Genomic DNA, 21,118 nt, shown 5'->3' on the forward strand with positions numbered 1-21,118 from the left:
TCCTACACCAGTTTGCCGTAATTGAAATTTTCCAAATTTGAGGGAACTAAAGAAATGACTGCCCTGTAAAGGTCGAAATGCATGCTTTGCTTACATATTCTGAGCCATGTGTTTTCCCCAAGCCTGTTAAAAGACGTGCCCACAAGCTCTCCGGAAGAAAGCCCACACACTCGGGTTCCTACCTGTTCCCTGTATCCTGGAAGGACATCAAGATCTGTCCGCCTGTCGCTTCAGAATGACTGGTCTGCCTCTGGTGTTCAGTCTAATCCTGAAGAATCTGACGTGTATCAGTCACTGGTGAATGCAAAAATGAGTGAAAACGTACTTCAACATAGTGATTTTTTAATATATGCCCCTCATTTGAGATTTTTACCTCCTTTTTGTACAGTCGTGGTTTTGAAGATCTATTAACCAGTTTATCTTTTATTTTTTTTATTGCTTGTAGCTAGAATAACGTAAATGAACATTTAAAAGGTTATCTTATAGGTTTCACCTGAACTAGAAAAGGAAACTTAAACCTTTGGACAAATTACCTGATGGCGACTGATAACCTTTCCACAGCCGTTTCTGAAGGACTCGGGGAGGGGATTCCTCCTCTGTATAAACTGTCAGAGTGTTGGCTGTTCGACAGGAGGATGCACAGGATATGAAATATGATACAGCCATTCTCAAAAGTGTTTCTTCCATGGATCGCTTAAGCGTCCCTCAGTGAGTGAGGAACGTGATACAGGCATGCCTGACAAATTATAATGTGCATTACTGCATAATTGATTTTCTGGTGTCGTACATCAGGCTGCCTTGACCGTAACTCGGTTCCTTGCGAAAATGAGGAATGGAGAGGGCTGCGAAGAGGCCGTTGTTTTGCGACGCGAGTGCGCACTGTACCGCTTTACCCGAGGTGAGAGAGGTGTCAGTTCAGTTTTTCCCTCTTTGTTGAAATGCGGAAATTGTTTTCAGATATTCTTTGTGGGTTATTTTAGCACATGACTTCCCATTCCGAGGCAAGGAAGAAAAGAATAAAGCTTGGTGGCCACCAGGAAGGAAATTCGGGCAATGCTGAACAACCCCCCTCCCTCCACGCCGTCCCGGCTCCCTTTGCCTTGTACCTCTGGGTAATTCTGCCCGATGAAGACGTCCTCATCTTGGGTTGACCAAGCTGCTCTGGAGGAGCCTCCTTTTAATGTGTGTTTGTCTTTGGGGGTGGTAGTCTTGGAGCTTGTTTATTGCATTGCGCCAACTCCTGTAAAAAAGAAATGTTAGAGCTGCTCTCTGTCCTTCCCTCTCTCTCCCCACATGCCTGTGTTTGGAGTGCGGCCAGCAGTTATGCAAGGCCTCATCCAGTGCTCTGGATACATAATTAAAGACACGGCTTCCTCCCGAGCTCAGGATGCTGAAACAGGAACGACTAAACGGGAAACAAAGCAAGCGAGCCGACAGAGCAGTCAACAATAATAAGCTATTTTAGCTGTTAATTTTAAATGGTCAGTATGGCAAAGTAGGGAAGTGCATTGGAATCTGCCGATTTACAGTGCTGCAAGGGATGAAATGAGCAACTGACTTCTTCTCTGTCAGGTTACCTGCCTAACTAATAATAGGTAAAGTGAGTAGAGCCACAATTATTTTACATGCACCTAATAATAATGACGCAGTGGATGGAGTATGTTATTAATTTTCATAACTGGTAGGTGTACGGTACAAGTAATGTTTCTGCTGACCAGGCTCTGTGAAACGGGCTAAGCACTATCTGATTGCAATTATTCAGTACTTGGAGAAATCTGTTTTAAAAAAAACGAAGTGAGATTATTATTGGATGGGCATGGCGAATGTGGTTTCATTTTTCCTCTGTCATTTTCTCTGTCCAAAAAATAAGATCAAGGCTTTTAGTAGGCAATGCTTATCTGCTCATAATTCAATATTTATGGGTTTTGTCAGCCTGAAAGCTCTTCGCCACTGGTGCCTTGTGTAAGCGGATGTTATAGAGTGCTATAAGAGCCACACCAGTAATTACTTGGAGCATGAAGTGTTTTGAACTGCCCAGTGAAACATGACAAAGTGTTTGCAAATTCACATGCATGGTTCATTGGTTAGTTTAATTGGTTGATTGTTCATGTGTTCATCACATCAAATGGTGTAAATGGTGGATTTGGCGACATCTGTGGTGACTGGTAGTCACAAAGGTTAGTTTTCTAACTCCAAAAACCAGAGTTCCATTCGAAACAAAGCAATTACCAGGATCACATTGAGTGCTCATTTATTTTGAAAGATAGTCGTTAGCAATTTTAAGAAAAAAGGAGAAAGGAGTGTAATATTTAACAATATATCAAACCAAATTTTAAATACGCTTTAGACTCTTGTTCGTTCGAATTCTCCATGGAAGTTCCTGTGTGCGTGCTTCATCACATTTGTACTTCACAATGGAAAATAGCTTAGAGAAGCAATTACAGAATACAAACGCATTGAAACAATATTGCTACAAAAAAGCCATTGAGAAAAATATTATATAATATCAAATATAGTTTTTATTTATTTATATAAAGAATGAAGGTATAAGACCCATCCACACCAATATCTATAATGATAACTATATCGATAAGGATGTGAGCATCCACACTAATGAACTATATTGTTATGTAAATAGGCTATCATCAGTCATCTTGTCATTTTGAATCTGACGCCCTGTAAAGTCGGATGGATTTTGATTGGCTGTCAGTGATTTATCGTTCATGCAGCTGGAAAAAAAATCACTCGTTAGTTGTGGTGTGGAGTCCACCATTCGCTTGTGTTACAACGGTTTTGTCATTATAGTTATTGGTATGGACGTCCCTTTCAATGTGAAAAAGCTTTATTGATGGTCAAAAAACTGGTCCCACTCGGTTAGTATTTGTTGATGCTTTTAGCGATATAGATCGGGGTTCTAAAACGGTATAGTAAAACAGACTGGAAATGGCATGACACCAGTGCACTGGCGTATGTTGGATTTCCTTAATTCAGTTTTTCAGGAACACTAGCAGTTATATTTGGGATATGTAGAATCTGCCTCTGGGTTAATTTTACAGCACGTTGTTATTGAGAAATCAGTGAATAAATTTTATTTGAATGAGAGCACATCATGCACAATGTTAAGGACAAATGCTTATTGAATAGAGGCCTTCGTCCACAACTCATCCACAAATGACTTAAATTTCAGTAACCAGTTTTCAGCATTTGGAATTTCACTAATTTCAACTGTAGAACTGTTGACCATATATCTGTACAAGTGCAATAGCTTTCAAATGGAATCATTTTCCACAGCAGTCAAAAAATGTTTTGTTTTTTTCCAGAACTGATTGGATGTGCTTATATGAATATGGATATATTATTTTTTTGTAAAATGAATATATGTTTCTGAAAGAGGGTTAACCAAGCCTTATATGTTAAAAGACACTGCTTAAAAACAGAAAATATCAGCAGCTCTTGATATTGACAGTTGTACTCCAGTACCAGTGCTTTGGACCACGGATCTACTCCACTGTCAATTTCTTCTGCTTTCAAAAGCAAAACTGCAAAATATACTGTACACTGACATCCTGAAGACCCACTTGTGTACAGGACTTGCCACACTACTATCGCACTTTGTTGCACTCAGACTTTGTCCTGAACTGAATCACTTTTTCCACTCTTGTAAATGTTATATTTAGATACAATAACTCTGGTATCCAAAACATAATTATTGTCATTTTTGGTTTGGGCCAAAATAATGTTGGCTATTGTGAAATGCTGTTGCTTCTTTTTTATTTTTCCATTATTTCCTATTTGAATAATACTTTCATCCTGAAGGGATAGTTCACTTTCAGTTTTTTTTGTGTTATTTTTATATTTCAGTTTGTAATGTATGTTTTTATGTGCAATGTGAAATATATTTTACATGCTTGACGACACGGCTATATGATGGTTGGTAATGGGGAATTCAGGGATTTGTGGTGTAAAGCAAGGAAATGGGCTCCAGCTTGCACAGTAAAACTGTGTTTCCAGAGACACTTCATGAATAATTTCCTCCAAATGATGGACAAGCATTATTTGAATACTTATTTGGAGTTTGCAGCTTTCTCTAAATACAATGAGAGTGACCTCATATGTTCTTTCTTTCAAGCTTTTTTGTGCTCCCATTCATCCACTCAGGCTTATTCAAATAATTCCATATAGTCTATCTCTATACATGCCCTGGCATGAGATGTAGTTGTCCTACATGACATTGTAGTTGCGTATTTAAGTTTCACGAGCATATCACAACATTTACTTGGAAGAGATTAACGTATTGTAATTTTCAAATGGCAAGTGGATAGATTGAAAAATACAGTTTTTATTTGCAATTGTATTTATTTCGGTAAACGGGTCAAATTCCAGTGTACAGTCCGTATTGTCATTTCAATTATCTACGCCCCATTTTAAATGCATCCTCGCGAGACGAAGGAGGCTGTCAATGCTGACGTTAGGACATCACGCGAGATTTAGCAGAAGGGGAGTGTCAGATTCCAAAAGAGGAGAGAGCTGTGGGAGAGAGGAGAGGAGAGGGGGAGAGAGTGGGGCGCTGTGTGAGTTTGTAAACATTCTACTACTGTCCGGACCACAATCCAGGTGTAACCCAGACCAAAACCGGGGAGAGGCGCCCTACGCGCGACCGGACAGAACTGTGAGTGAGCTTTGGTTTATGTTGTTAAAATACGATTAGCTAGCTAGATGACTAACTTGATAGCTGACCACTAGAGATCTAGCTAATGTAATGTTAGCTAACTTTGCTATCGTATGTTTTTTTTGCGCTGTGCTCTGCACTCGTTTTTATTCTGATACTGTTGAGCAAGCGTTTAACTGACCGTTTTAGCAATTGTACTAGCAAGTCTTAGTGTATTTTTGTCATGTTGTCAGTTGCATGAAGTGCCTGCTGAAGTTATCTTGGTATTTTCGGCGCTGGGGTTGGCTAATTTAGCGAGCTAACTTAACTACACACTTTCGGACTAGCTAGCCAAGTATGCCAACGGCCTTCTCGACTGGCGTTCGGTCTGTATGGAGGAAAAGGGGGAAATTCCAACAAGTGAGAGGCATCTCTAACAGCCAATTATGCTATACCATTGACGCTATTGACAGTCTTTGAGCCAATGAGTAAGAGACGAAGGACTGCTTGGAATATGTTTAGCCAATAAAGATCAACGGAGGGCGGGCACATGCGGGAAAAGGCAGGGTCAAGCAAGTCTACCGATATGGCTAAGTTATACAAGGGTTTTTGGTAGCTAGCTGGCTAGCTAGCTAATATCTTTTGATAGTGACGTGTGGGACTAGTCAGTAGTTGGCCTGGTAGCTAGTTGCTCTGTATTTGATTCCAGTCAAGCAATATATTTTTAAAAAGGCAACATTTCATGTTGTATTGTCAATAGTGTTCGATTCCAAAAATTGCCTACTGGCTGGGCGCAAAGCAAATCATTTTGCTATTAACTACTTAGCAGGCTACGTCAATTGTTTCAGTTCTTTATTTCGGTAGCCAGCTACTGTATGTGCTTTATCCTCTCTAGCCATTTATTTGAGGAAATATTAATGTAACGTTAACTTACTAAGCGTTACTTTGCAAGCCTGGTGCAGCCACGGCTATCCATAAGCAAACTTGCAGGATCTAAGAAGTCAGGTAAGAAGGATTTTGTTCATTGAGCCAGCCAGCTTGGATAAATATTAATTATAGCGATGGAGCTAGTCAGCTATTGATATCCTTATCGAGGAACACATAAATGTAGCTCGCTAACGTATACTAAAACTGTGTTTGTTTTTGCTGCTCAAAACAAACGACAGGACGTTGACCCAACTGTCACAGTTATGATGGGTAACGTTAGCTAAGTTAGATTAGCTATCCTGTTTGTTAAATGGTGCATCTATATATCACATTACATATGCACAAATCACAGTGAAATAAAGTTTGGGGAGGAAAACTTTTTACATTGTTCTTTTTTTATATAATTCGCGTGATGTCAATATAATCATTTTGCTGGATGGCTCGGTATGTTGCTGCACCCATTATCAATTTGTTTTGTAGCTAAAGCATTGTACTTACGAAAAAACAGCGCTGCTAGACAAGATGTTATGTCCAGTTTATGCAGTTGTGGCTAACGTTAGCTAGCTGTAACGCGGGTGGGACCACAGTCGTCGTAGTGTTGGATAGCATGGCTGCTAGCTAACAGCTTTATTTACGTCCATCGACTGTCATGCTTCGTAAATAAGTGGGTTGCAGAATATATAAGATGTAAACGTCATACGTTTATCCGCACACATTCGTCGACTAACTAATGCGATGTATTGTCATTTAATCTTGTGATATATTTGGGACGTCCCCCCAGCCGTCCCCTGCACTGTCACCACCGTAGACATGCGGCGATATGGGAAACGCATCCGACACCCCACAAATGTGGGTCGCGTTGTTTCCTATTTTCTCAACTGAACAGCGGGAAATTGTGCTGTGCATATGCTTTATGTATTGGCATACACGTTGTGACCTCGGTATGATTCTGGTATTTAAAACGTACGAAAAAAGAAAAACACAAGATAACAAATCGTTTTTTTTTTTCTGTCATTGTCGACGATTGTCAATGATGGAGCGAGCTCAAGCGCTGCAGTGGTGATAGATGGTGTCAGAATGTTTGGACTCATTATTAGATTTTTGGAGTAATATTACCCCCCCTCCCAGGAAAAAAAAGCAGAGAGCAAAAGTTCTGAGCTCCTTGCTTTGGTGTGGTCAGGCTCTGTCTATCACATCACAAGAGTTTATCCAGATTTATAAAAATTGATTTATTTGGCAGTGGCATTGGGTCTGGCAGTAAATTTAATTTGATTTTGATTTTAATTGAATCTACACCCCTGCTCAAAGAGCGAGGGTTGACACACCAGTTCTTAGATTGTCCTCAGAATCGGTCCAGAGAATCCCCTGGCCTGGAATCGGAGACAAGACTTTCGAGGGTCAGCCTCTGGCTGCAGGACTCTACCCTCCACAATGGTTTCCCTGTCTTTTGCTCACGTTTTCCCATTGACAAACCGTTTCAGTAGCAGCACTCAGGGTGTGATCGCGCTCCCCTGTTGCTGCCTCTTGCATCCATCCTGCTTCTTATCTGAAGCAGATTTGTGGAATCAAATTGACATTATGTAATTGACCTCCTTTTGTATTGTTGAGTGCGTGGTAAGTATGTAGGCCCACAGTAAGCCTGTGTGAGAACTTGATCTATAAAAGCATATTGGGCTGCAGTCCTTGATGTGGGCCATTGATCAGGGTAACTGAGGCGAGGAAGAAAGCAGGAAGGCAGTTTATCTTATCCAAGATTTTGCCGAAACACCTAAACAAGCGGAACGAGCATCCTGATAATCACGTTGTGCTGGCTGCTTGTGAATCGCGACTTTATCTTCACGCTACATTGTTAAAAAGGCAGCTTGCCATGGGTGTGAGTGGGGGGGGGGGTACAGGGTCAGGGCCTGTATGGTTCCAATAACAAACATCCAGGATTCCAGAGCCTTGTAAATGGGGCCAAAGTCTCAGCATCTGGGGCCTGTGTCCCAGAACATGGTGGTTTCGGCAGCGTTGTTTGGCATTTTCCGTCTTGTCCGTGTTTCCAAGGTTGCTGTGCAATTTTGCAGACCTGGATGAAGGGCTTCCTTGGTCTTGGTAAACCGTAGCAACTCTGGTCCAGGTCCAGTTTGGAATATTCTTACCTGTGTTGGATACGCCCTACAGACTAGCCTTCTAGAACATTCTCTAGCATGCTGCAGTTATGGCGGCGAATTTCTGTTTCCTAATGCTGGGCTGTTGAACATGCTGCAGGCATGTCACCAATGGTTTTTAGTGTATTTTCTCTCTGTCTTCCTCCTCCTCCTCCTCCTCTCTCTCCCACCTCTTTCTCTTTCCCTCTCCCTCCGCCTATGTGTCTTTTTCCAGCAGTTGTGTATCTTGACTAAAGTATTCTTGTGTTTGCCACCACCCCTGTCTTATGGAGCAGCTGGGTGGCTCATGTTGGTAATGCACTGCTCCAGTGTGTGCATGGGCCTCAGTGTCTGGTGTTGAATCTGGCATTGATGCGCAATAGGCTCTAGCATCACTGTGGGATGGGTGTGTTGCTCGCTGCGATTACAGCCTCGCCACTCACCACCCCTGCTAGCCACTCAGGCGCCCCCAAGTCTGTCTGTTGAACATGAAGCGTCTCCCTCCTCAACTCAGGTCTGTCTGTTGAACTGCACGTGAAGCATCTCCCTCCTCAACTCAGGTCTGCCAGCATGACTCACGAACTGCGGTGTGGCAAGAAGAGGCGGCACCGCTCCGTGTTTTGGAGGAGAGCTCGTGCTCACCCGCGCGTTCCCCAATGGATAACGGAGCTTGCGTTGAGGGCTGCGGTGTGTGGATGATAAGGCGTCCCAAACTGAGAGACAGGGGAAACGGATTTAGGTAAAAAAGGTATAATGAGTAGAAAGGGTCAGTGTGCGGGGCATGAGCTCCTGTCTCTGGCTGGGATGGACACCACCAGGGCAGACACTCCTCTTTCCCCTCTCGTGGGAACAGGCATATTTCACACAGTGGGTAATTATTGTCTTGGAACCAATCTCATTTTTACACGTTTTTTTTTTTTTTTGCGACTAACACTCTTCAACTCTCAGTCTTTCATTGGTCTTGTTCTTGCCCATCTGTCACCATCTCTCTCCTGTCCCCTCTCTCTCGTTCTCTCCGCATGCTGGATCCCCAGCAATAGATGTGTAGTTGCTGGCTGCAGGAGGATCTATTAATACAGTTTGTTTAGTCAGTTTCCTAGCAGGCTGTATCAAACAGTACAGGCCTGCGGTCTTCCCCTGCTGCCCTCCCCCACACCTGCTGAGTGGGAGAAATCGTAGTGAACAGGCCAGGGCTGGGGCATCGCTGCCAGGTCTCTTGGATGTGCATGGAATTGGGCCACCAGATTTTTTTGTTTGTAGGTCTAGGTCATGACCTAAAAACCGGAGCTCTAACATTTGAAGGGAAAATAATTGCACGCACGCACAGACACACACACAAACACACACACACACACACAGACACACACACAAACACACACACACACTCACTCACTCTGTGGCTACTTTCAGCCCCTCCCTGTCCGGATTGATTGGGCGATGCCCGTGCTGGAGGAAGCTGGCACCCCGATGTTCCCTCAGTAATGAGCTTCAGGGGGGGAGGGGTGCTCTGTAGGCATAAAGAGCCTATTTGCTCTCTGAATGGGAAGCTGGAGAGGCTATTAAACAGCATTCACCTGCATTTTCACTGTTGACTGTCCTCAGGGGAGTCTCATTGGGCAGACTGTGACTGAGCGTATCGGTGGTGGTCATTAGCGGTTTACTATGTTTGAGTGTGTAGCGGTGATGATTTAAGCATGAACGCAGGAGTAGCCGGACGGGGACCTTCACAAGGGTGTGGCTGCGGGGAAGACGGTGGCGTGCGTCCCGGGGCGGCAGAGGTTGTGTAACCAAACAAAGCTCGTCACGGGCTGGGTGGGGCGTAATTAAACATTCATGGCCATCGCCACCCTGTGTTCTTCATTTAAGTTTAATGTTATCTTATTTTTCTTCAATGCCAGAAAATACTACAAACCTGACTTATTCGGAGAGTCTAACGAATTAATTAATGCGGGGTGGGTATGGCAAGATGGAAACGAGTCTTTAAACCACGACGGGCCTGATTTATTAAGACCTTTAGCATTGGGGAACCTTTTGGCACATGTAAACATTAACATCATCACATTACTTTGCATTACATTATTGGCATTTGGCAGACGCTCTTATCCAGACCGATGTACAATTGATTAGACTAAGCAGGAGACAATCCTCCCCTGGAGCAATGCAGGATTAAGGGCCTTGCTCAAGGGCCCAACGGGTATGTGGATCTTATTGTCGCTACCCCGGGATTAGAACCATCGACCTTGTCCAAGTCATTTACCTTAACCACTACGCTACGCATCAATGATTGGTCATGGTTATGGCTGGGTGTTTGTTTTGCGGATTTCACAGGTGGCTCGGACTCCCTGATTTTACCATTTTATTGCCATTTCCATGACGCATTTTATGCAATTTCCTCCATTTGAAGTTTTTTTTGGCACTTCTGTAAGATAGCTCAACTGTAACGTAGCCTACGGGTTATTTGTAAAGACCTGCACATTTTAACAACATTGGCAGGTGAAACAAATAGGTACGGCTGTTTGGAATGCGTGGGAATCAAGATTTCCGTCCTTGTCAGTAGTTGCAATCAGATGTACATTCCCCTCCAAATGTATTGGAATAGCAAGGCTAATTCCTCTGTTTTTGCAATACACTGAATACATTTGGGGTTGAGATAAAAAGATGAACATGAGACAAGAGTTTAAAATTGCAGCTTTTGTTTCCTGGTATTAACACCTAGAAATGTTAAACTACTTCGAACATAGCACCACCCAATTTTTAGGTGAGCAAAAGTATTGGAACTGAGAGTATTTAAGTAAATGAAAGTAAATAACACTTAATATTTGGTAGCATATCCCTTGCTTGCAATAACTGCATCAAGCCTGTGACCCATTGACATCACCAAACTGTTGCTTGCACTCTTTTTTTGTGATGCTTTTCCAGGCTTTTACTGCAGCCTCTTTCAGTTGTTGTTTGTTTGGTGGGGGGGGGGGGGTTCCCTTCATTCTCAATTGGGTTAAGGTCTGGTGGTTGGCTTGGCCAGTCTAAAATCTTCCACTTTTTCTCCCTAATGAAGTCCTTTGTTACTTTGGCAGTAGTGTGTTTCGGTCATTGTCTTGCTTCATGATGAAGTTTCTCCCAATTAGTTTGGACGCATTTCTCCGTAAGTTGGCAGACAGAATGTTTTTGAATTCATCCTGCTGCTACCATCATACGTTACATCATCAATAAAGACTAGTGAACCCACAGCAGCCATGCAAGCCAAAACCATGACACTTCCTCCACCATCTGCTCCACCAGATGAGCTTGTATAGTTTGGATCATGAGCAGATCCCTTCTTTCTCCACACTTTGGCCTTTCCATCACTTTGGTAGAGGTTAATCTTGTCTCATCAGTCCAAAAAACTTTGTTCCAGAACTTTTGTGGCTCATCTCTGTACTTCTTTGTAAACTAATCTCGCCTTCTGATTCTTACTACTGATGAGTGGCTTGCATCTTGTGGTATAGCCTCTATATTGCTGCTCTTTAAGTCTTCTTCGAACGGTTGTTTGAGAAATCTTCACTCCTGCCATGTGGAGATTATTTGTGATGTCACTGACTGATTTTTCTTCACAGCTCTCATAATGTTTCTTGGTCGACCTGTTCGATGTCTGTTTCTCAGTATGGTTTTTTTCTTTTTCAGGACAATCCAACTTGTTGTATAAGGTATCCTCGATGCTTGTGCAATGGATTTCCCCTCTTTTCTGAGTTTCAAAATTACTTGCTTTTCTCCCAGAGACAGCTCTCCGGTCATCCTGTTGGTTTATCTTTTCTAACACAAATACAGTTTTCACAAGCAAAACCCAAGGCTAAAACCAAGACTAGGCATTCAAAAGTATTTATTGTTTAACCAATAAATCTAACGGGACACATCTGGGCAAGAAAAAAAAAAACTCCTGCCAGTCACATGTTCCAATACTTTTGCTCACCGAGAAATTGGGTGGTCTGATACAAAAGGTGATATGTTCCAAGTTGTTCAAGAAATCTAGATAAAAATACCAGGAAATAAAAGCTGAAATTTGAATCTGTCATCTCATGTACATCTTTTGACCTCAAACTCGATTGTCTTGTTTGCAAAACCAAAGGAATTGACCTTGCTGTTCCAATACTTTTTGGAGGGGACTGTATGTCAGCTCCTGTCAACAATGCTGGTAATAGTCTGTGGCGTTAAGCACTCCATCAAAGACCAAACCTAGCAATGTACAACATGTAGTAGTGTTTATTACATCAAGTTGAGCGTGCTCTATTTTAAAACAACATTCTGTTAAATTAAATAATAAAATTTTACTTGTAGGCCATTTGTTCCAAGCAGCTGGATACTTCCTGTTGATGTTTTGAAACTTCAAGCAGTTGTTACCTTCGCGTGCATGTTTTAATTGTTTACTGCACCCTGCTGCTATTAATTACCTTTTTCTTTTTTTTTCTTTTCTTTTTTTAACTCTGATTTCTTCCATTATTTTCCCGGTTTCCCATGATTTTCAACGACTTCGCCATGACTGCTCCGTGACTTCTGTCAATATTTTCAATATACCGACCATAGAGGTTTCTCTTATTAGCTTTACAAGTGCTGAAAATGTTTACTTGTAAACCTGGCCCTGAACACAGTTGGACTGCGAATGCTCTATGGAGCAGGCATAAGGAGTGTGTGCGTGGCTAACATGCAGGCTAGCATGACGAGGCGATGATGGCCGTTTAAATGAAAGTCTGTGAGCTGGACGTACGGTAGGTTCTGTAGATTTGGGCCTCAGTGTGTGATGGAATGGGTGCAGTAGCGTCTTCTCCTCACAGCTCCGACATCTCTCGGGCCAGTCACTTCCTTTTTTCTGCCTGAACTCGCTATCAGCTCTACATCAGCTGTAGTCTTGACTGCAGTCCCTTTCAGTTAGGAATAGAAAACTATTGAAAACATTTGAAAGCTCTCCATCAAGCCAGATCAACGCTTCAGGCAAAACCGGGGATCAGTTGCAGGTTCGAGTGACGGCTTCTGTTTCCCGTGAACAGGATCTGAACCTGAAGGCCTCTGCTAAACGGGGTCTGGTGGAGGGGATTGTGTGTGTGGAGTAGAGCTTTGTGAGGGGGTTTGGTATGCTGGGGAATAATGGAAATTCTGTAACGCGAGCTTTGCAGGAGTGTGTGAGGAGGATCAGGTGGGGAGTCGAGCACGGAGGAGGGAGAGGAAGGAGGGAGGGTGTGAGAGAGAGATGGGAAGGGAGATGAAGGGAGAGAGAGAAGGAGAAAGACGGTTGAAGAGACTTCCTCATGCAGACTGGCTTCCTCCTTGCCTCATCTCCGCTTCTGATTGGCCAGCGTGGAAACCCCGAGCATGCGGGAAGTATCACCAGGGAGACCCAAACCCGAGACGTGTGTGTGTGTGTGTGTGTGTGTTTTTCTTCACTGCCAGGTTTTATTTTTAAACACACTCTGGTTTCCTTGGCTGGCGGAGGATACAGACTGAAGCATCCCTGCTTGGTTCATCACTAGGAGACGAAGGTTTAGTCGATTAATGTCAGCAATGTTTTCCTCTCCTCTCCCACAGTTACCCTGCAAAGCCAGCGCTAAAATGGGGGATGACCGACCTTTTGTCTGCAACGCCCCGGGGTGTGGGCAGGTGAGTGCTCCTGTCCTGGGTTTCGTGTGTGCGTGTGTGTGTATGCGTGCATTTGTGTGTGTTTGTGTGTGTGTGTGTGCGTGCGTGCGTGCGTGCGTGCGTGCGTGCGTGCGTGCGTGCGTGCGTGCGTGTGTGTGTATATGTGTGTGCGCGTGTGTGCGTGCGCGTGTGTGTGTGCGCGCGCGTGAGTGTTTGTATGTGAGTGTGTGTATGTGAGTGAGTGAGTCATGTGTTCAGGATGCAGGGCGAAAGAGCAGAAGTGTGTTGCTGGGTTATGGTGTTATGTTGTCACCTCTGCCCCAGACCCACTGCTGCCGTGGTAACCACACGGCAGGCCTGGCACAGCTGATGAGGTTGATGAGCGCAAGTGCATCCACGCTAACCGCTAACGGCGTTCAGCCCCGACTCAGAAACGACTCACGGTGACTAATCCAGGTTGTGTTATGGGTGCAGTGTGCCCCGCCCGGCACTTCTGAGCTGCCCAGAGGGGGTCTCCCCCATCCCCAAACCCGTCCCCCCCTGCATAAACAGGGGATGACGCATTTTAAAAACACATCAGCCGACACGCCTGGCTGTAGTGAACGGAGTAGTGCGCCGGAGCAGGGCCACCCTAAAAACAGGAAGTGCTCGCAGTGTGAGACAGCCTGAGCCTTGAAGGACGGTACCCTTATCATGTGATTGGCCATTTCATTACTACATGCTGGAGGTACGAGTATATACGTGTGCTTTTTGGGTGTGTGCTGGAGGTTACAGACTGTAGAAGGCAGGAGGTATGAGTATATAAGTGTGCTTTTTGGGTGTGTGCTGGAGGTTACAGACTGCCGAAGGCAGGAGGTATGAGTATATAAGTGTGCTTTTTGGGTGGGGGGCAGGGTGGGTGCTGGAGGTTACAGACTGCAGTATGGACATCTCTGGGTTAGAGCTTTACAGGCTGGTGTGTTTTTAGGGGAGCGTTGGAGGGCGGTGGCGATGTAGACTGGATCAGACCTCCAGCTCTTGCTGTGGGAGATGCTGTTGTTCACCGTTGCTCAGAATGACCCGAGGAGGCGGTTCGAGGCGGGCGCGAGCGCTCAACCGAGCGCATGGTGCGGGGGCTGCATAACGCATGAGCCAGCGCGTTATTTTGGAGCGTTCCCCCTCTCCTCGGAGGGTGCGGAGGCCTGTTGGGTGGTGAGGGAGGCGCGCTCCTGTTCGGACTCGCAGCGCCGTGTGTGCGGACGCGGTTTGCTGTTGGTCTGTTGGTCTGTGTCACCGTCTGTGATGAAAGCCCAGAGCCGGGTGATTAAGTGGATCTTTCTGTTCAGTGGATTAAGTGGATCTTGCCCTCATCTCCATTCTTTTGAGACTCAGACCATGGCTCTATGGCTGTGCGTGTTTCCCAGCTTACAATGGCCAAGTAACTTGTCTAAGCATGAAGATTAGAGGTGATGATAGTCCCATCTTCAAATGCTGTGTCATTCAAGGTTATTTCCAGTGGGACACACAGCGGGAGTGTTCTGCATCAATGTCTTCAGAATTATTTTTCTTCCTTATTATAGTTTTTGCAGCTGTGTCTCCTAACCCCCCCCCCCCCCCCCCCCAATCAGAGGTACGACTTGGCCACTCTTAACCAAATATTCCTTTTTTAAATATGCCCTAATTGTCTTTGTAGGCCTCTGTCATCATGTCATCCTGGCAGTTCTGCAGGTCAGAGTCAATACACCGACACGGTCAGAATGCCATACCAGACCATGGGCAGTGTGACATGTCTGCGTCTTAATGGAAGGGCCCACCCGGCAGCCCCTGGCATAAACCCTTATTGGGTTTTCAGCACCCCTGGGGGGCTCGCTGCCCCCCTCCCTCTAGTTGGGCCTGGACCACCTCCCCCTGTCTCTGCCTCTGGTCTTCGAGAACCCGCCTGTGGCACCCTGTGTCATGTCAGGCAGGGCAGTGTGGTGTCCCTTTGGTGAAGACCTGCATTGCTGCCACACCTGGGCCCTGTCACAGCTTTAGAGCCTGCCCTCCTGTTGGCTGGGTGAGGTTTGGGGACAGCGGGCAGTCAGGCTGGCATGATGGATGTGGGGTGTCTCTGACCTGTGGAGGATCTCCCCCAGGCTTTGGACAAAGATGCGGATGCTGAATAAACTGAGCGCCACAGGACAGGAGTCACTCGGCTTTAAGGCACACGGTTTTCAAAACGGGCCAGCGGGACCCGATATTTCTGTGTTTTCGTCGTGCCGGCTCTGCGCTCCCGCAATGATTTTTGCCCTCCTGCTCCGCATAAACAGACAAGACCTGTTGTGGAATGTGAGAGGTCTAAATTCACCTCCCTGGCCCCCCTCCTCGCTCAGCGTTGGGCTAGTGTTGCCGTCGTCCCCGCGCTGTGAAATTCATCCGGGAGCCACGCGTTAACCTTACCGGGGGCAGGGGGCTGCGCGCCCGCCAGTTGTTGTATCGGTGGTGCTGGCGCGTCTAAAAATACAACTCAGACCTGACACTTCACTGTGTTTCCCTGCCACCGCGACAGAAATAGTCTGAAGACATTGAAAAGGGCCGCGAGAGAGACTCCAACAGGTGGGCCGGCGGGCGGGCGGAGGTGCTGGGAATGCGCACGGTTTTCTTTCGGGAAAAGTTATCCCAGGATCACGTTACGTTTACCGAGAGAGGCATCCAAATGACTGACCTAACAAAAGAGCCAGAGGGAGATGTTGATTTTTTTGCGTAGTTACAGATACGTTTTTGGTATTTCTGTTTCGTTGGCCTTGAATGTGTGAGTGGATGCAGGTCTTTCATTTGGCGGTAATGGTTTCCCACGCACAGGCAGTAATCTTTACATGTCAGGCTTTTCGCTGAAGTGTAAAAGAAAGATTATTTTAAAAAGAATGATTATTGTTAGCAGACTTTTTTTTATTGGAGCGACTTGCACAACTTGCATTTTCTTTTTGCGTTCAGCCCATTGACACTGGATATTTATTCAGGTACCTTGCTGAGTGCCCCATGTGGGGAGCTGAGTTGGGTATATCTGAATTTGACTGGGTGAAGCACAACCTTTGGCCTTTATTTTTCTTTTTTCTGATTTTTCAGGTTTACGTTTTTGAATACATTTGTTGGATGTTTTAAATGCGTGTGCCAATTGGATTGTTGTGTTTGAGTATTTGTATGAGCAGAGCTTCAAGCTCTATTCCCAGATTTCATTGGTTCATGAATAATAGGCCTTTATTCAATGTTTGTCCTTAACTTTGACTTGCGTGTGTGAACACAAGCATCATAGTGTTCTGTTTTTTTAGTTAAATTTAGTGATTGTTGAATTCACCAGTGTGTTTCTGCGTATTAAAAGATTCTTGCTTTTAACTGTTAGTCAACGGACGAATGTGATTGAATCGAAGCCAAAATCCTTTGGCAGCATTTTCGTCTTTGCCTACGTTTATGTAAATATTGCAGCTCTTCGCTCTCCGTCTGCTCGAACACACAGTAAAATGCCGAGGAAACAAAGCGAGGCTCTTGGTATGTCCCCTAACAAAACAAACCTCTGTCTGCCTCAACTCGTTCTGTTTCTGGACTGGTGAGTAGGTAGCGTCCCACCCGAGTAAGCGCAGGACTCTGAATCGTAGTGTTCGAAGGTATTTGTCAGGAGGCACTGGTCCCAGTCTTGTTAGCTGGGACTCTTCACATCTTAGCATAAGCACTGTTTCACAATAAATTGTGTCCTTGCCAGGGTTTAAATGAACAGCTAAAAATAGTTAGAAATGAAAAGCTTTTGCTACTGGCTGATGCATCCTTTTAATGCACAATTCTTGTGCACGGTTTGGCCCCATGGTCTAAGATCCTAAAACAGGTCCCCCATTAACTTTTTACACTGGTTCCAGTAACTTTTTCAGTTCATAAAATTTGGTCACACCCAAAAATGTTCCATGGCTCCCCACAAACGGGTATGTTACTTCCCCCTTTTTTTCTTGACATCACATTTGCTATTTTGTCACCGCTGTTAATACAAATGACTGTCAAAGCAGGAATAACTGTTGGAGCACATCATCTGACTGGGAGATGCAGGTGGAGCAGACAACATGGGTCTAACATCAGTAGATTTCATCGTGAAAGAAGAGTCATGTTATGTAGCTGCTGCCAGTGACTGTATCGTCCATCACAGTGAACCTACAGCGTGCAGTGTGCTCTGTCCTGTCTGGTGATGGGCATCTGGCTCCTTTCAGCTCCCAAAAGACTCTCTGTTCAGTAACGCTTCTCACTTTTCACAATGACACTAAGTTTGCAGTAGTCTGACGTACGATTGCTATTTCTGCACATATATTATTTTACATTTTCCATGGAACCTTACTCTAGCTTCCAATTGGCAGTAACATTATTTTGCATTATGTTTACAAACTATTAAAATTAATGTCACTATTACTCATTGAAAATAGGACGTTTTTATGGATTTAAAAACTGCACAGTAGACATGGTGCTTAGATTTTTGTGATTTGTTTTGAACGGTTCAATCATAATCATAACAGAGAAAAATAGCTGCTGTATTTAACTCGGGCCAATGAAACAGGCCAATTTTTTCTCTCCAGTTATTAATACTTGCCCTACTATGTTTTTTAAAAATGTTTTTGATTCTTTTTTATTTTCTTCATTATTGTTGAGTGTGTGGATTCTATTGATTACAATTGGAACTCGTGAAATCTATGTGGCTATTAAATATTTTCACACAGATAAATATTGCGACTGAATTCATTTGATGTACGGTACGGTGTATGGTGATGTATGGTAATTGGCTATGCAACGAGGATTGTTGTTGTTGAGTCAAAAACGTCTCTTGTTCATAGTGTGAATCATCTATTAGGATGAAAATGTTCTTTCTGATTGATGGGCTGAGTCATTCATTTACAAATGCATTGGGAAATCTTTTTTGTATCATTCAGTTGGCAGATGAGAATACAACATATTCATGTAGTTTATTCCATCTCCTCAAGACCTCGTACAGCATCAGAACAAACAGCAATGCAACCAGACCCACGTGCTCAAGCGGCCTACTCACACGGGAGGGAGTCAAACACACGTCTCGCCATTCTTTCTATATTTGGCTGTAGTCTGAAACCTTATGTTATTTTAACAGTATAGTTTATTAGGCTCCTATTATTACTGAAGTCGGTCTTAATAGGGCTGTTTATAATTTAGCACAGAAAAAAAGACATGCCAGTCAGCTCCCAGCATTCAAACAGCCTACGCCTTCTCGGCGACCCACCCCTACTGTTGTCCAGATTTTTGTGCACAGAATGCTGTCTCTGTGCATCACTATAAAGATGGAACGGGAGGGACAACTCACTCACTCACACAGACAGCACAGATTTAAATCTACAGTTCAGGCCAGGGCGATTCTGGTGTGACCAAAGGAAAGGTTTAGTGGCGCGAGGCATATTTCTGCTGGCCTAAGCGGGTAAAATGGTGGCACTCTGGCGGCCTGTGTGCTCATGACAGCTGATATGCCTTCGTGTCGTGGAGCAGGACGCCCTGCAGAGCGAGCGTTTCAGATGCATTGTGGGATGGCTGTAAGACTGCAGGTGTCCTGTCAGCTGCTTTTCTGAAATGTGATATTTTAGGTGTGGAAACTCCTCCTTTCCTGCTATCCTTTCTGGAGCACCGCTCTCACTTTCCCTCTCTGCCTCCCTCTCTCTTTCTCACTCCCTCCCTCGGTTGTCCCACCTCTGTCTATTCTTAGCCCCTCCTCTCCTCAGTGAGTTGACTGTTTGTTTGCGCTCTCTCTCGCTCATTCTCTCCATCTCTCTCTCCCTCTCCCTCTCGTTCTCTCTCTCTCTCTCTCTCTCTCTCTATCTCTCACTCTCTATCTCTCCAGAGATTCACTAATGAGGATCACCTGGCTGTACATAAGCACAAGCATGAAATGACACTGAAATTCGGACCAGCCAGAACGGACTCTGTCATCATCGCAGGTGTGTTTCACTCTATGGACCTGGTTCAGTTACACACATACACTCATACACGCACACACACATACCCACATACACGCACACACTCACTCTCTCACACATGAACACATGCACCCATGCACCCATGCACCCACGCACACACGCACACACGCATGAACACGCACACACACGCACTCTCTCTTAGACACACGCACGCACACACACACACACACCCACCCCGTCACATGCTCACACGCACGCACGCACACACTCTCTCTCTCTGACACACACACACCGATGAGTTTTTTGTGTCATGTTAATATAATATCCTATGCCAGGGCCTGTCAGTAAGTAGGATATCTCATAACAACTGAGTTTCTTTCTGGAAGTTGCTTTGGCTGGCCAGTAGAGGGTGCACCTCCCTCTGGCCTTGATGAAATTGCATAAAATACCCCAGCAGACTGGTCGGGGAGTTATTCTGTAACAGTTGGTGTGTTTTGGACTGGGTGTGAATTTGAGGTCTGGGCTGTTCATGGTCATTAGCTCATCCTCTTCAGCGGGATTAAGACAAGCAGCTGAGGAATGCCAGCCAAGTTCCCAACCTGCTGGCTCTCAATCTGCCATCCATGGCGTTTCCATGTTTCTTTCCATTCAAATAAAAAAATCCGACAGCCGTTTACCTCAGATTTTTTCAAATGAAAGGAATAGCAGTTGCGCTTGTAGGCCCTTTGAGCTGGCAGTGGCACCTCAGTGGTTGTCACTTTTGCGGTGACATTCCTCTTATCTGAAGTGACGTGTCCCTCCTGACCGTGACAGACCAGACGCCCACGCCCACCCGCTTCCTGAAGAACTGCGAGGAGGTGGGGCTCTTCAGCGAGCTGGCCAGCTCCTTCGAGCAGGAGTTCCGCAAGGCCCAGGAGGACGACGACAAGAGGGCCAAGAACCCAGTGAGTGGGAGGGGGCGGGGCTGTCGGGGGGAGCGGGGAGCGGGAATGGGAGGGAAGGAGGGGGTGGGTCTATAGGGGGGGGGTGGTGTGGTGCGAGTGTGTTTATGGAGTGACTGCGTCAGTTGGGTGAGGGGGAAGGGGAGGGCAGGACTAAGAGAGTTTGGGGACTGTCAGAGCAGTAGGCTAGATTCCCCTGGTCATAGTGTTCAAGGAATGGTTTTTGCACAGGAAAGGCGTTTCCTTTCTGTATTGAAGGAGAGCTGATTCACTAATTGTCTGTCCCCCTCTTCCTTATTGCCCCCCTCCCTCCCAGCTCCCTGCCTCCCCCCATGGTGGAGCCTTGGACATGACTCTACAGACCCCCTCAGATGTGAAAGTGAAGGAGGAGGAGCCAGTGGAGGTTGACTCCTCCCCCCCAGGAAGCCCAGAATCCATCTCCAGCCAATCGGAAAGCTGCTCAGAAGCTATGGTGAGAGGAAGGGCGGAGCTGGGATGTAGAGGGCCAATGGGGAGGCTGCTAAACTGAGCCCTGGGGGAGCTTTGGGTTTTTACACATAATTGTTGGAGCGCAGGCTTTGAGGCGCCCTTCTCGCTGCAGCTGACCATGCTGTCATTGCCCCTCATTTCAGTTCTTAATATGGTCATATGGTCAATATAAGTTCATACATGTGTTCTCGGTCTTCTAAATATGCGTGTGTATATGAACACAGAACATGAGAAAATTAATAACTGGTTGTCGAGCCAAAAAATGCATGTATGAACGGGGCTTTGGAGGACTTCCTCACTTTTTTCCCCAATTGGCCAACTGAATCTCTCACATCCCTGGGTGACGCTAGAGCCAATCTTGTTTCTCCTCAGGTGGTGTTTAATCTGGGTGCTTGACTTTCTTTGAGGCGATTATGCAAGGTTGTGTTTCTGCTGGCCAATGAGGCGATATTGTGT

The 21,118-nt window shown here is 45.2% G+C and overlaps 1 protein-coding gene across 2 annotated transcripts in view; it reads left to right on the forward strand.

Annotated features, from left to right (window-relative positions):
• Positions 1 to 4,537: 4,537 nt before the first annotated feature.
• The window catches only part of atf7a (activating transcription factor 7a), a 28,235-nt gene continuing 11,654 nt past the window's right edge, over positions 4,538 to 21,118 (forward strand). Inside the window, exons 1-5 of one of the 2 annotated variants that reach the window (XM_061257614.1) lie at positions 4,538 to 4,669; positions 13,255 to 13,326; positions 19,157 to 19,253; positions 20,046 to 20,176; positions 20,490 to 20,645. In XM_061257614.1, the coding sequence (XP_061113598.1) occupies positions 13,279 to 13,326; positions 19,157 to 19,253; positions 20,046 to 20,176; positions 20,490 to 20,645 (432 nt within the window). In that variant the 5' untranslated portion in view covers positions 4,538 to 4,669; positions 13,255 to 13,278. Of the gene's footprint in view, positions 4,670 to 12,947; positions 13,327 to 19,156; positions 19,254 to 20,045; positions 20,177 to 20,489; positions 20,646 to 21,118 lie in introns of those variants that run through there. The other variant, XM_061257613.1, reaches the window with a different exon arrangement.

Source organism: Conger conger, chromosome 10, assembly GCF_963514075.1.
Source record: "Conger conger chromosome 10, fConCon1.1, whole genome shotgun sequence".
Lineage (NCBI taxonomy): Eukaryota > Metazoa > Chordata > Actinopteri > Anguilliformes > Congridae > Conger > Conger conger.